The sequence below is a fragment of the Hoplias malabaricus genome, chromosome 12 (assembly GCF_029633855.1).
Source record: "Hoplias malabaricus isolate fHopMal1 chromosome 12, fHopMal1.hap1, whole genome shotgun sequence".
In the NCBI taxonomy this organism is placed as follows: domain Eukaryota; kingdom Metazoa; phylum Chordata; class Actinopteri; order Characiformes; family Erythrinidae; genus Hoplias; species Hoplias malabaricus.
Window position 1 is genome coordinate 32,616,209 of NC_089811.1, and position 14,756 is coordinate 32,630,964.

Here is a 14,756-nt window from a genome sequence, read left to right on the forward strand (position 1 = left end):
CTTCCGCTTTCACCGAGAAACCAGCGACAAAAAGATTTTGAATGGATTTTGAATTGAACTACTGCCAGGCACTTCCTGAAGTGAGTAAAAGCCAGGGTTTTTTAAATGAGTGTGTATGCGTATTTTGTGTATTATTATTATTATTATTATTATTATTATTATTATTATTATTATTTTGGCGGTAATTCCGAATTTAAACACGTCGGCGACGCCAATCCTAAAGCCGAATTAGACGGAAGTTTTCAGACACAATGGAGACCTGTTTTCTACGATTAACCTAACGCCGGATTCCGATCCCCGCGTGTGTACCTCTAACATTGATACTTGTGATTCGTTAGAGAGCCTTTAGATGGCCCGAACGAGTTTGTTTCTCCGGGGAAGTTTTTGTTTGAACACTGTTAAAACCTCTTTCTGTAAAAACGATGTAAGGCTAAAGGAATGTTTGAGGGTCGCTGTAAAACACTCTGGGCTCTGGGCTACAGAAAAGGCGAAGGCGAGTATATAAACAAAACGGTGTCGACTGAGATTAAAGCTCAGTTTTTTTGGGAATTAACGTAAGGGTAAATATGTAGCGGGAATCAAATGTGGCTCTTGGTTTTGAGGCTGAGGGCTGCACGGCCCGTAGCTCGTCGAGTGTGAGGTGTGAGCGTTCGTGCGTGTAGTGAAAATACTTTCCTAAACATTAACTTAACGTAGTTCGTGAGCAGTGTAACGCGCTGACAAAACCGCCCGCTCTGAGCGTGCTTTATTGCGATGGGCACGAGCGCGGCCTCTGATGCAGTATTTCAGCGATTGTTTACTAATGCCTTGTTATGCACATGGAGAGACTGGGGGGATCAACATGGGAGTTTCAAAAATGCAGGCGACCAATAACCTGCCGCGCGCGTTCACGTCCGAGGTGCTCGAGCCCGTTCTTAATGACTGATATTGATATATGGTAATTTCTTTAGCGGATCACATGACACAATTACCTCAAGAATCGATCAAGATGAATTGCACGTCAGCCTACGTTTCCGATTTTTTTCCTCCCTCGCGAGTCCTGTCCACACGCCTATGGTGCAATAGATGGACAAAGTTTAACATAGTCAGGCTGCCTCGCGCTGCTCTCTGACGGCCAAGGCGAGATATGACGGACTACGATGATCGCGGCAGCTGCGCGTCTAATATGTATTTACCCAACTGCGCGTACTACGTCTCGGCTCCGGATTTCTCGTCGGTTTCGTCCTTTTTACCCCAGAGCGGCTCGTGCCAAGTCAATTTCCCCTATTCCTCGAACATAGCTCAAGTCCAACCTGTTCGAGAAGTGGCTTTCAGGGACTACGGACTGGAGCACGCGAGCAAATGGCACTACCGGGGAAACTACGCGTCTTACTACTCCACGGACGAGCTCGTGCACCGAGATCTGATCCAGTCCTCCAACCGAGCTGAGATGTTATTCAAAAACGATTCGATGTACCCTCACCACAGCGGCTCGAGCCCCGCGTGCAGTTTTTTCACGGGCGTGGGCAGAAACGGAGTACTCCCTCAAGGCTTTGATCAGTTTTTCGAGACGGTTCACTCGGAGAAAGCCAGCCCCGAGCACTCCAAACAAAAGACGGAGTGCGTCCCCGGAGAGTCCGCGTGTCATAAAGAGTCTCCAGACAGCGGCGAGCACGAGCCACGAGACCCCGCCGAGACCACAGAGGAGGAAACGTCTCTCTCGACCTGCGGAGAGGACAAGAGCAGCGGCCCGAGTACGTACCCGCACGATAACCGCCGCTTTACAGCGCAGCTTTATAAGCACGCGCAGGGTTTTATATACCCAATAAGATCTGCTTTGCCCGAGTAAAGGAACTATGTTTACGAGGGAAAAGCTCATCTGGTGGGCTACGGTATTCTCACTGTGTGCATGTGAAACGGATTACTAGCTGAAACATCTGAATAACGTTGTCTAATATTACACTGTAAAAAAACTAAAAATAACTTCCAGAGTTCAAATCAGAACAATGATTTAAGCAGTTTTTTATTTGAGGGATTTAGTCCTTTAGCCTATGTTCCTGTGAGTGTATTCAGAGCTGTATATATTTCATGGGAATGTCAGATTGCTGTAGATTTTATTTCTGTAACACTTTCAAAGTTCAGACTTGTAGAATGAGAGCTCGCATGCGCGAGTATGTGCGCGCGCGGGTACACGCCTGTTTGTGTCAGTGCCATGTATGTATATGTGTGTGAGGGAGAAAGAGAGAGGGGGGTGGAGAGAGAGAGAGAGAGAGAGAGTTACTGATCGTTTTTCTGCATCTTGATTTTCAGTATGAATGCGTGCAGTGTTTATCATTTAATTATGAGCTGGAATAGATATTTCTCCAGAGTTATTACAGTAATTATCCAGAAAGTGTGGGCCTTAATGAATTTCAGATCTGCCTCCTGGTTCCTCGAGACAGGTTCACTTTGAGTTGCGCTCGTGCTGCACCGTTGTTAATGTAACCCAGCTTCGTTTCTCTTTGTAGGTACAAAGTCCAGGAAAAAGAGGTGTCCGTATTCAAAATACCAGATCCGAGAACTTGAACGAGAATTCTTTTTCAACGTGTACATAAACAAAGAGAAACGCCTACAGTTGTCCAGAATGCTGAACCTCACAGACCGACAAGTGAAGATTTGGTTCCAGAACAGAAGGATGAAAGAGAAAAAGCTGAACCGAGATCGTCTCCAGTATTTCACGGGAAATCCTTTATTCTAAAAAAACAAAACAAAAAACATTTGACATTGTCCACTCCAGCTGACCACGTTCACGGTTCCCATGGTGTCATAATTAAGTGCTGGACATTGTGTTCAACTCAAACAGACAGGCGAGGTAAAGGAACACGGTATAGGAGTGATGTATATTTTTTAACTATGCAAAGCTTTTGGTATTTAGAACAAGAACTCTTACCTCAGTGAAGATTATACGGCGTTTATTGTAAAAGTGGATGAGAATGAATCCACGGGAAGCAGACATTCTACACCAGAAGGGTACCTCGACAATCTTTTCATACTCTGTTAACAGTGAACGCCACTGAAATGTAATCGCATTGTATATGTGTTTATTTATTACGATTTACATGGTACATTGAAGACTTCTCCAGTCCCCACCATTACAGTAGGCGGCCAATCATTTTGATTACGCTACTCAGTACGTATTTCCATTATAGTAGAACTGTGTATGTATTTGTTTGATAGTAGCATGTGATGTATTGGTGTATTAAATAAATCTAAATACTCTGATTATTTTTATTTTTATTTTTTTTCCTGACGCTATACTTTCAGTTTTCGTTGAGCGGTCGGGTGTATTTTGGTGTGATTTGAATGTGCTCGCGAGTATTGTTCGGTAATACAAAATATATATTTACAATGTCACAGATTAAAAGCTGAAAAATGAAAGCGGATTATTTGTGGAATGTATTACACTTTGTAAAAACGTACAATATCGGCGTAACGCCGACACAACAATCTTGGTTAAGGCGCGAAAGGCCAAACTAATACCGGACGCACTAAAGGCTTTTAGAGTATTTTTTTTTTGTTGAGGTTTTACACTAAGACTGTTTACCAAACCTTGAACCGCGTCTAGACAGTCCAATAAAGTCTAGCTGTAAAGGTCTAAATTGGGGGCTATTGTACTGTCCGACCAGTCCGAGCGCGACTTTGGCCCTAAAAGTTGCTCATGGTACAGATGTTTCTCCACAGAATGGGACGTGGGTGAACACTAACCACAGAGAACGGGAAGGGGAAGAAAACTAGAAAATAGTAATCAATAACCACGTGGAAGACGGAAAGAATTTGGGATTCAGTTGGACGTTTGGAGACAATGCCCCGTGTCACCGTCGGTTCGCTGCCGTTCTGCACAATTGCGCCAAAGGTAAGACGGGGGAATTAAGAAGCATGTTTGCTTTCACCTTTTTGTCTTTGTTCTTAAAGACAGCATTGTGTTGAGAAATGTGAAGAAATATGAAAAATCGCATTTGAACTTCTATAAAGTCAAGGTCGTCACCCTTAACCCTTTTGAATAAGTTTAGGCGCCTGTTCGGTGCTCTCCTGGAGGAACTGCGCCCTCTCAGAGATGCCGCACTGCAGCAAGATCCAACATGGCCGCGCCGCACTGCCCTTCATTACCCAGCATTGAAAACAGCGCATTCTCACACCCCGCGGCCTGTTCTTACATCCGACCTACTGCTTTACATTTACTGCATTCAGATGTGTATTTTCGGCTCCACACGGGAAAGAGTTATATCACACCTGCGCAGTCCCTGTGGTTTATAATACACGCCCTCCGGCAAGAACAGTGCTGATGCATTTTTTTTCCCTTTTTGAACCTTTGTACATATTTGAATCGAATCAGATTCAGAACTAAGAGCAACACGACTTTGTTCACCGCACACAAACACACACAATTTCGTGAGCACGGCGACTGTTAAGTAACTGAATACACACAACTCTGTAAAACAAAATCTACAAACACTAATACAACATTAATGTGGACGGAGAGTGAACCTAGAAATGTCTGGGGGGGGAAGTGATCCGTGAACATTCTGCAAACAGTAAACAGTAAACAGTAACTCTTTCTAGTGAACACTGAACCTCTCTTTGTGTGTTTAGTGTCACGCCCTCGGGAACAAAAATCACAGATCTAAGTAGATAAGGGATTCTTTTATTGGGACACAGCGTTGTTGAATCCAAAAGTGTCGTTCCTGGAAGTACGAGTTTAAACATTCCTTAAACGGCAGGCTTTAATCTCAATCTCGACTGAATATTTAGCAACAGCTGATTAAAAACAAGCAGCGACCGTCAATAAAACTATGTTCTACTGGTTTTATATTAATAACCAATAGAAATGCAGAAGTATTTGTTAATAATAGTCTCGCGTGAGTTGGTTATCGCTTGTTTGACGTAGTATCAACAATTCGAACATAACTAAGGATGTTGGAATGTACATTATTAATTATATATATTAAAAGGACTTAAATAAAAGATACTAAGGGAAACCCTTAGTCTGTTAAACACGTGGTGAACATTTCTAGGCCCCTTTTTATTCGCAAATACATTGCTACAATCCCTAAGCTTCATGATGTCTACTTATGCTTTAAAGAACATTGGAATAATGCGAGTCCTCAGCCACTGTCCTCCTTTGTGTTTTGTTTGTGAAGGCAGTAAACTAAGCTCCGTTTTGCTCTTATCCTCTGTGAGCTGCTGTAGCGCTTGGCGGCCACACGGAGGCGGACTTACTGCAGTTTTGGAGCTTTCTGCAATGAAATTCACGTGTCCAGGGTCTAAGAACAATGACTGTGATCTTGAGGCAACGTCCTTAAATCCAAGATTAAATCTGAGTTTTGATTCAAACTGTGCGCTCTGGTGTTTTTTATTTAAAAAAAAAGCATTTAAAGGATTTCAGGAATTAAGTGGATTCAAGGATATGTTTTTTTTTGTGCCCTGTTTCTGACAGAGCTCTTTAAGCTGAGTTTATAGTGGAGTGTCGCGGATTGTGTAAGTGTGTGTGTCTAAATACATTTGGTCAGGAATTAGCGTAGTTCTGATTTGAAATGATTTTGTTTCGTTGAACGTTGTGCACTTTAATGAACTCGTCCACTTCAGCAGACTGCTCGTGCTCGCGCTGTTTTTTGTACTTTAGCCTGTGTAATTAAAAACAAGTTGTATTAAAAACACTGCGTTAGTTGTGTTTGATTATTATTCGGTATAGAAGCTCAGTCCTGTCCAGGACACGTGGAATAATGCAAATAAAAACAAAGGAGTGAAACGACATAGGCCCAGAACTGAACCTATTTTTTTTTTGCATTTCTGTTTTTATTTTATTTTCTGTTTCAGATCGTGTACTCAATCAGAGTTAAATATTTCTCTGTATCTGCGCAATGTCAACACGAGAGTAATATTAACACAACTGTTTTAAAATAGGACAATGACTAAATAAAGCTTTGGAGAATCTTTAAAGAATTCACATAACCGCTAACTACACGCGCGCATTAAAAAATAGTGGAAACTGAAGAATGAACGCTTTTTTAAAAATTCAGTTTTTATTCCTTTTTGAACAGACGCGTATAATTTCAAAAGTTTAGCATTGGATCCTCTGAGGACAACACGCGTATGGTGATATAGACCGGTCTGTTTAAGCAAAACAATGGATAATACTAGAACATTTTAATCCAGTTATAACAATAAAATAAGGAAAGAATAAAAAAATAAAGAAGGAAAGAAAGAAAGAAAGAGAGAGAGAAAGAAAGAAATACATACGTATAGTAAAACAAAACACAACGCAACACGAACAAAACCAAATAAGACTAAAATAAACTAATCTTAACTCTACAGAAAACATCAGTTTTAAATTCTATTATTTATACAAACAGGCGAATGTTCTTCTGTTAAAATTAAAATTAAATAAAAAGAACGTAAAAATGTAATATTTGTTCGCGTTTTCTAAACTGTTCTTTCTTTGATCTTGGTTTTAACCAAAAATATAATAACGGTTACATAGAAATATAAACGTTGAAATATAAATATATATAATAGTCTTTCTTGTATATTTATATAATGAGATATCTTCTGATGTGTTCAGTGATCTGAATTTACTTACAACACAATTAAGAATAAGAAAGAAACGTTGATCATATTTTTCCTGGTGTATTTGTGTTTTCATGAGTTACAGGAAGCTGTGCTGATGAAGATAAACTCTTTTCTAAATTAAATGATGAAAACGACAGAATTGATTACAAAACTATTTTAAAACTATGTAAATAAGATTGTTTTCATTTAGTTTTTCATTTTTACACGAACACGTGATGTTTCTATAATGAACTGAATTCTCAACTGGAACAAGCCTTATTTCAAAATCACACAGAAAGACAATTAGACGCATTTACTGCGTAAAAACACGAAAACACAATCTGTAAAAAAGCCCTTTTAAACCAAGATAAATCCGTAATCTGATCCTGAGTCAGCAGGAATTTAACACACCTTACTGTACATTAACTCTTAGGTGGAAAATCTGACTTTCATCTCGAGTTACAAAGAGCTCTGTCCGCTTCAGAAAGGAATTTATTTTATAGTCTTTGTTTTTATGAGACAAAAGCTTTCAGTTACACATATAAACTACTAAATACCGTGTTTATACACACACACATAGTCACACATACACACACACACACTCACTCACACACACCACTTTTTTTTTTTTTTGAAGAATGCATAGAATTCCACAGGGAACTCCAGAGAAAGAAAGAAACATAAATTCATTTATATTCATTTTTAATTCATTCATATTCATCAGCCAGTGATATCCTTAAGAATAGTGAAGTATAGTGAAATCTGAGGAGGTCAAACCCATGGCGGATACTAGCTCTTGTGTCTTTTTTTTATTTATTTTTTTAATGAATTTACATTTCGACAACTCCGCGTGCCGCAGCTTCCATCGAAGCAATTCCATTCCACGCGTTTTACGCAAGTGTTGTTCTGAAGGTCCGTAGAGGGCTGAAACGCTCCAGCAGAGATTTCTCATCTTGAACTTGAGTGGGATTCACAAGTGAACAAAAGGGGAGCGTCCGAGAGTCCGGTTTACTCTCGACGCTCTGACCGCGTACACAGTCGCAGCTCTGTCCGCAGAGTTTCGCTGTTTTTGCTGTATTTTTTTTATTAGGCAGAAGGGGCTGTTTAAATAGCCACAGTCTTTGTCTTCTTCGCTGAACCAATTTCAAGTCCGCGTTCTAGGTGTCGCTGTTGACCACGTCTCAGGCTCCAAATCATGTGTCAGCGCGCGCACACGTGACGGGGAAGAGCCTGCGTCTCAAGGCCATTTTCAAATTTCATTGGTGAGATTGTCATGTGGTTTGCAGAGAGAGGGGACCCTGTGGGTTACGCGGGGGATTGTTTTGCTAGATATGTCAGCTTACAAAGGACACCTCTCTCTTCTTTAAAAAAAGAAAACCCTTCACCAAAATGTCCTTTCCCAACAGCTCTCCGGCTGCTAACACGTTTTTGGTAGATTCTCTGATTGGGGCGTGCAGAACTGATAGTTTCTATTCCAGCAGCAACATGTACATGCCATCCGCTGCAGAATTGGGAAGTTATGGAATGCAAACCTGTGGACTCCTGCCGTCTCTTGGCAAACGGGGGGAAGTAAACCACCAAAATATGGGCATGAACGTCCACTCGTACATACCTCAGATTGATAACTGGGCAGATCCGAGCAGGTCCTGCCGGATAGAGCAGCCGTCCAGCCAGATGACCACTTGCACGTTTTCACAAAACATAAAAGAAGAGAGCAACTGCTGCATGTACTCCGACAAGAGAGCAAAGGTCAGCTCGTCCGAGATGCCCGCGTACTCCAACCTGCTGTCCGAGCCGTGCGGCATGGACGGTCCGGAGATACCGGTGCCCGGTTACTTCAGACTGAGCCAGACGTACGCGACGGCGAAGAGTCAGGACTACAGCCACGAGCCGGACAGTCCGAGCACGCTCCTGCAGCTCAACCGCCTGGCGCCCAAACCGCACCCAGCCGCGGAGAAGAAGCTGGCGGAGCCTCCTCACGAGCACGAGCAGGAGCCGAGTACCCCGGGCGCAGCTCGCAGCCCTGAGCCCACGGGCGGCGGTGGCTCTAAGGAGGAGAAGAGCTGCTCCGCCGAGGCGCCTGGCTCCGTCTCCAGTCCAGAAGTGCCGCACAAGGACGCCAAAGGTGGGTACAATAAAAGGATTCAGCGCGTCGCCGTGTAATAGGAACGCTCCGGCGCCATAAAACCCAATATAAAACACAAACAACCCCGAAAGTCGTAATGTTTAATGAGAGGCTTACTCAGGTTGCAGTAAAAGGACTTTACAGGAAACGGCGCCGCGCGTTCACATAAAACAGCCTCAGCTACCTTTTGTTACCCGTTGTTTTAAAGCTCCTTTTACCCCGTGGACACTGTGTCGTGTGGGTTTGGGATTTTATTTTTCGTGCGCGTGACTTCAAATCCTTCTTTTGCTGCTTGTTCAAATACATCTTCTGTTTATTTGTGGTGAACCCACTTTTCTAAAAAGGTTCTTTAAGGAACAGGTTTGCATTCAGATCATTCTTCAGCGCAAATCCATTGCGTTCGTTAAATAACCGCGTGAAGTACATCTTTAGAATACGCTCCGGGAAGAGTTAAAAATTCCACGTAATGGAAAGTTAATGTTCATTTTATAACCATTTTCTTAACAGTTTTTGACCTATTCAGATGTGTCATGGTCTTAGCTGCAGCCCTCGAATGCATCCATTTTATTGCAGAGCGTCTTTTCTAAAAAAAAGCGTGATATAAACAACAGCCTTCAGAGGGAAGCTGACTTTAGGAACGTGCCTCCGACTGTTACCGTCATAACAACTTTAATCGTTTGATGGTTTGCACTAATGTTTGGGAGAATTCAGATCATTGTCTTGCTGCAAGTGCAGTGCAAACAGAAGAAATGTTTCACTGAAATTAATCGTCTGCATCCGTTTTTTTCCCTCTCCACAGACTGTAAAGCAGACACACCGACCAGCAACTGGCTGACCGCGAAGAGTGGCCGGAAGAAGAGATGTCCCTACACAAAACACCAGACCCTGGAATTAGAGAAGGAGTTTTTATTCAACATGTACCTGACTCGAGAGCGCCGTCTAGAGATCAGCAAAAGCGTCAACCTCACTGACAGACAAGTGAAGATCTGGTTCCAAAACCGCAGGATGAAGCTCAAGAAGATGAGCAGAGAAAACCGAATCCGGGAACTTACCTCAAACCTCACTTTCTCGTGAACACGCGACCAAAGCGCGTGCCCTCAAATCACACCCTGCCTCTCTCTCTCCGCGTCTCTGTTCAGAGTCCTTTAAAAACACGATGCTGTCGAACACGGGACGCTGTTATGTTTCTCTTCACCTCCACATGCTGTGATTGTTGCTACGTAAAAAAAAATAGTGGTTTTTTTTTGGGAATTCGATTTACTTGATGGTATTCGAGTGACATTATTCAGTTTCTGCATTGTGTATAGTTCCACAGGGTATGACGTGGTCTTAACTTATGAAACTTAAAGAAACTCAGACTCGTTGTTGTGTTTGGTTTTCATTGAGGACAGGCGATTACGCGCGCGGGACGGCACTGAAAACCCCGGGAAACCTGACTTTGGACCTGAAAGCACATTTACTGTTTTTACCGTGAAGAATAAGCCTGTCCAATCCTCCTCGGATGAACTTGTATATTCATGTGAAATCTCGCCGTATAAGGAGCTGTGTATAATAAAGGTGATATCTGATGTTAACATATGTACCTCAAGCGCATGTTTGTGGCATGTATCCTGTAATAAATACATTGTCAAAATATCTGTAAAGGGTGTACACAGTGTTTCCTTCCACGGCGCTATAAACCCGAGCTCAGGCCACGCGACGGAAACACGGAAGGAGCTCTACGCGTTCATCAGTATTTCACGTTTATATTTGCTTTTTTTTGTTCTATAGCCCTGTTAACTCTTCGTCACTGTTAAACGTCGTGTGTGTGGCTTTTGGGCTAGTCACGGTATTAATCAATAAAGCTGGGATACACGGACTTGTGAAATAATCAGAGAAATCCCTCGGCTTTCAGGCAGTTGACTTTGTTTACATTAAAGAGAATGTTGTTGATTTGCTCAAATTTAAATCATTCGAACCAGAGGAGCACCGACGTGCGCGCGCTGTATCCGTCGCGCATCTAGCATCACTTCCCCGCGCCAAATCATAGTTTTAATTTAATGATTCTCAGTTTCATAAACACGTTCAACTCACTAGAAAACATAACATACAATTGATTTTTTATTATTGTTATTTCAGATTTATTTATTTATTCTAGTGCAATGGCCGTCATTATAGGAATTGAATGCACTGTAATATTTGGAATAATGGATAAACAAACTCCAAAAATTAAGATTAATATTAATTTGCTTCTATTATGAGAATATTAATTTATTCCATAAGAAACAAGCGAATACAAACCTTAAGAATGAAGGGGGAAGACCTGGGTTTGAGAAAAGTGGAGAATACAATTCAGTTCCAAACAAAGCGCGTGGACTTTGTCTCCCTCTCACTCTTATATATATTTATATATATATTATATAGCTTATATATTATATGTGTGTGTGTGTGTATGTGTGTGTGTGTGTGTGTGTGTGTAATCCCTGTATTTCAGGATAAATGTGCATTATTTATTTTATAAAGCGTTGTTGTTACTAACACAGTGGCTAACATCTAGATTTCATATTAATTATTGAAATAACGTTTTTGCATCTTCAAACACCACCTCTCATTCGCTCTCTCTCTCTCTCTGTCACTCTCTCTCTCTCTCTCTCTCTCCCACACACACACACACACACACACACACACACAGGCATTCTGCATGTCCATGTGCCATCAACATTCAAAATCCCACGCAACAATAACGGCCATTCTCGTGGTCAGTGACCGTCTTAATGTGTTTCTGTGTGGAAACGTTCTTCTGCCAGAGGCTGATCACTCATCAGAAAGCTGACAGATTCATAATCCAACAATTAATTTAAACAAGACCCACATCGCAATAATGAAATCATCGCTGACAAAGGAAGTGATGACAGATTTCATGTTTTCAAACTATTACATAGTCACCGTCCTGAGAGAATTCTGAAAGGTGTTCAAAGCTCAGAGTGCGTGGAGGGCGATGACAGAACTACATTTCTATTATTTTTATTCCTTTAAATACAGTCGGAGACGCATTCGACGTTGCACGGGGTCCGTTTTATTAAGGGCACATTAATGCACAATCAAACGCACCCCATAAAGCTTTTATTGATAGACATAAAAACATTATGACTTTCTTCTCAATAAATACAATCGGTACACAAACATTACTTCCTGTGTCAAACTCACAAGACCACCTTCACAAATACAGGTTCCTCCAGATTAAAGAAACACGGACAGTTTATAAAATACGAGAATGCGCGAGGAAACGGGCTTCGTTATTTTATTTTACAGCATGTTATTGCATTTATTTTACGAGCGCTTAAAACTCAGTACTCTATAAAATAGCCTGCTTTACAAGGCCTGGATATATGACATATCTCATGACGAGATCTTGTAAGATTTTTTGCAGTCCGCTGGAATCATTTGCCACTGAAGCATCAGCGCTGAGAGCATTTCAAATAAAAAGAAGCACTGAAAGTATTAATCTAGAAATGTTTTTTTAAAAAAATAGTCCGGAGCCGCCTCCGCGTGAGCAGCGCGTTAAAAAAAAAGAGGGTATTTTTGGAAAAAGAAAACAACAAAATACATCAGTTAACGTTTAACGTTCTTTTAAAGTAAAAACATAGTAAATGTTAGGACTGGGAGAATGAACAAGACAAGATTAAACATACCGTTATCAGCGGATTGATTTACTCTGTGTATTGGTAAATATGATCACGTGATTCATGTAACCAATCACTGAAGATGAAGCCAGCAAAAATACTATGATTGTTCGGAGGCAAGGTTTCCGTAACAGTGTAACCTTTTTATATGGCCACGGAGGCATCCAAAAATGACGACCAGTTCAGCTCTGAGTAATTATTATGTAGACTCGATCATGGGGCACGAGGCTGAGGATGTGTACGGAGCACGGTACGTGCACAGTTCCGCGAGGCCGTCAGGTGTGGGCGAAAGCGCGGATTTCTCCTCCTGTAGTTTCGCTCCCAAGGCGGCCGTGTTCCCCTCGTCGTGGTCGTCGGTGCACGCGCCTTCCACGGCCGCGGTGTCCGGCATCTATCACCCCTACGTCCACCAGTCCCACATCGCGTGTGCGGACAGCGGGAGATACGGGCGCTCGTGGCAAGACCCGATCTCCAACCACGTCTCCTTCTCCGGTTTCCACAGCAGCAGTCGGCCGTGCGGGGCTAAGGCTGAGAGTTTACCGCCCAAAAACGCGGAGAGCTCGGCGTTCGAGGCTCAGGCTCCGGGGTCGGCAGCGTCTGAGTGCGCGGAGAAGTCCGCCAAACAAAGCGCTGCCGATGATAGCGCGAGTCAAAGCGAGCCCAAAGAGGAGAAACAACAACAACAACAACTTGACCCAAGTAAGTAAAAGAAATCGCCCTGTGATTTACAGCCCTCAGAACTGTACGACTAGGGTGTGTAAAGCTGGAGGTTTTACTAACCAATAAAAGTGTCTGAACTCCACCATGGGCCCAAAGAGATGTAGACGGCCGTAAAGCGGGTATTTAAAACAAACGGTGATAATAACAGCGGCCACACCGTTAATGACCGCGCTGCTTTATTAAGATCAGCACCACATAATCAAAGGGGAACAAAATCATTATGTCCGTTAGTTATTTGTGTTCAGGGGGGTTTTGGACTCTGTATGTTGTCGTATTATTTTACTTTGTTGCTTTATTTATTTAATTTGTATTTTTTGCAGATAACCCCGCCGCTAACTGGATCCACGCGCGTTCCACGAGAAAGAAACGCTGTCCCTACACAAAATACCAGACTCTGGAACTGGAGAAAGAATTCCTTTATAACATGTATTTGACGAGGGATCGCCGCTACGAAGTCGCACGCATTCTGAACCTGACCGAGAGGCAGGTTAAGATCTGGTTCCAGAACAGGAGGATGAAAATGAAGAAGATGAACAGAGAGAGAGGGAGCAAGGACCCTCAGTGAACAATAACATGGAAGCGCGCGAGCTGCTCGCCTCTTCCAGCGTCCTCTCTGCATATGTGTGTACTCTGTTCCGTTTTAGAGCCAACGTGTTAGGACTCATTCTGTGTCTGTCTTTTTGTCAAAGTATTTCATTACACTCGACTTATCTTAGGCTGGAGATAGGGCCTGTAATAGGGATTTTTAATTTGTCTGTTTTTCAAAGAAATGCTGAAACGTGTTTGAGACCTGGTGGTGCACGCAGGCCATGTGCACGTGATGATCATATTTTTGTGCATTTTAGACGTTGACATTCTGCTGAAATTTATATGAGCATCGTGTACGACAGCGAGGAAGGAGTAGACTGTTCTTGAACGTACGCCTTCTACACCGTACACTCAGGACTGATTAAACAGCCCAGACTGCTCTGGGCCTGGCTTAACTCTTGAAATTGGAGGTTTTCAGATTGCTGTTCTTTAGGGTGTACAACGTCGTTGAGATTTCGGTGAAGAGTTTCCAAGATCCGGAGGCCTTTGTCTTTGTTCGCAGCAGTGATATGAAGAAGCTAGTTCTCTGTAACACTACACAATATCTGCATTTTTCTGTTATTATGAAAGGCCAGTTTTCATTTCAAATGTAGAAAAAAAAAAAACAATCAGCTGCTTAAGTTTTTCTTTGTTCCACAACAGTGTTAAGCGTACTGCTAATGTCTAAATTAATAATAAATAGTAACTTTTTACAACATGTAATCCTCTATTTGGAGATCCGAGTTTATTTTATTATCGTTGCTACTGCTTTTTTTTCGTATTTTTTAAAACCCTCCGGATCACTGCTTAAAATTACAAATATTTACTTTTTAATATTTAGTCGTAAAACTAAAGTGGCACATGGCCCTCGCGTGAATCATAATAACAAAATAGTAAAATTAAACAAAACAAATTACAAAAACAGTTCCCCGCGTTTTAGCTCGACTTCCGAGAGACGTGTCATTTTAATGTGTGCGATTTACAAAAATAAATGTGCAGCCAAACGAACTGTTCATTACTGAGAACACCGCGTTGCAGCGAGTTCCATTTTATTTTAAACTTACTTTAGAATTGCTTTAAAGCAGGAAGAGAGCGGGTCCAATAAAGCCATAGACATT

General features: G+C 42.0%; 3 protein-coding genes across 3 annotated transcripts; all 3 read left to right on the plus strand.

Annotated features, from left to right (window-relative positions):
- The first annotated feature begins 1,126 nt into the window (after positions 1-1,126).
- hoxd11a (homeobox D11a) lies at positions 1,127-2,716 on the plus strand. Its single transcript, XM_066641101.1, has 2 exons — positions 1,127-1,733; positions 2,487-2,716. Exons 1-2 carry the CDS (start codon positions 1,127-1,129, stop codon positions 2,714-2,716), a joined length of 837 nt encoding a protein of 278 aa, XP_066497198.1.
- A 5,166-nt stretch (positions 2,717-7,882) lies between these two features.
- hoxd10a (homeobox D10a) lies at positions 7,883-9,874 on the plus strand. Its single transcript, XM_066641173.1, has 2 exons — positions 7,883-8,689; positions 9,489-9,874. Exons 1-2 carry the CDS (start codon positions 7,954-7,956, stop codon positions 9,761-9,763), a joined length of 1,011 nt encoding a protein of 336 aa, XP_066497270.1. The 5' UTR covers positions 7,883-7,953; the 3' UTR covers positions 9,764-9,874.
- A 2,647-nt stretch (positions 9,875-12,521) lies between these two features.
- On the plus strand, positions 12,522-13,702 carry hoxd9a (homeobox D9a). The gene is made up of 2 exons (XM_066640971.1): positions 12,522-13,050; positions 13,392-13,702. The coding sequence occupies exons 1-2, from the start codon at positions 12,522-12,524 to the stop codon at positions 13,634-13,636; spliced, it is 774 nt and encodes a 257-aa protein (XP_066497068.1). The 3' UTR covers positions 13,637-13,702.
- Positions 13,703-14,756: the final 1,054 nt, after the last annotated feature.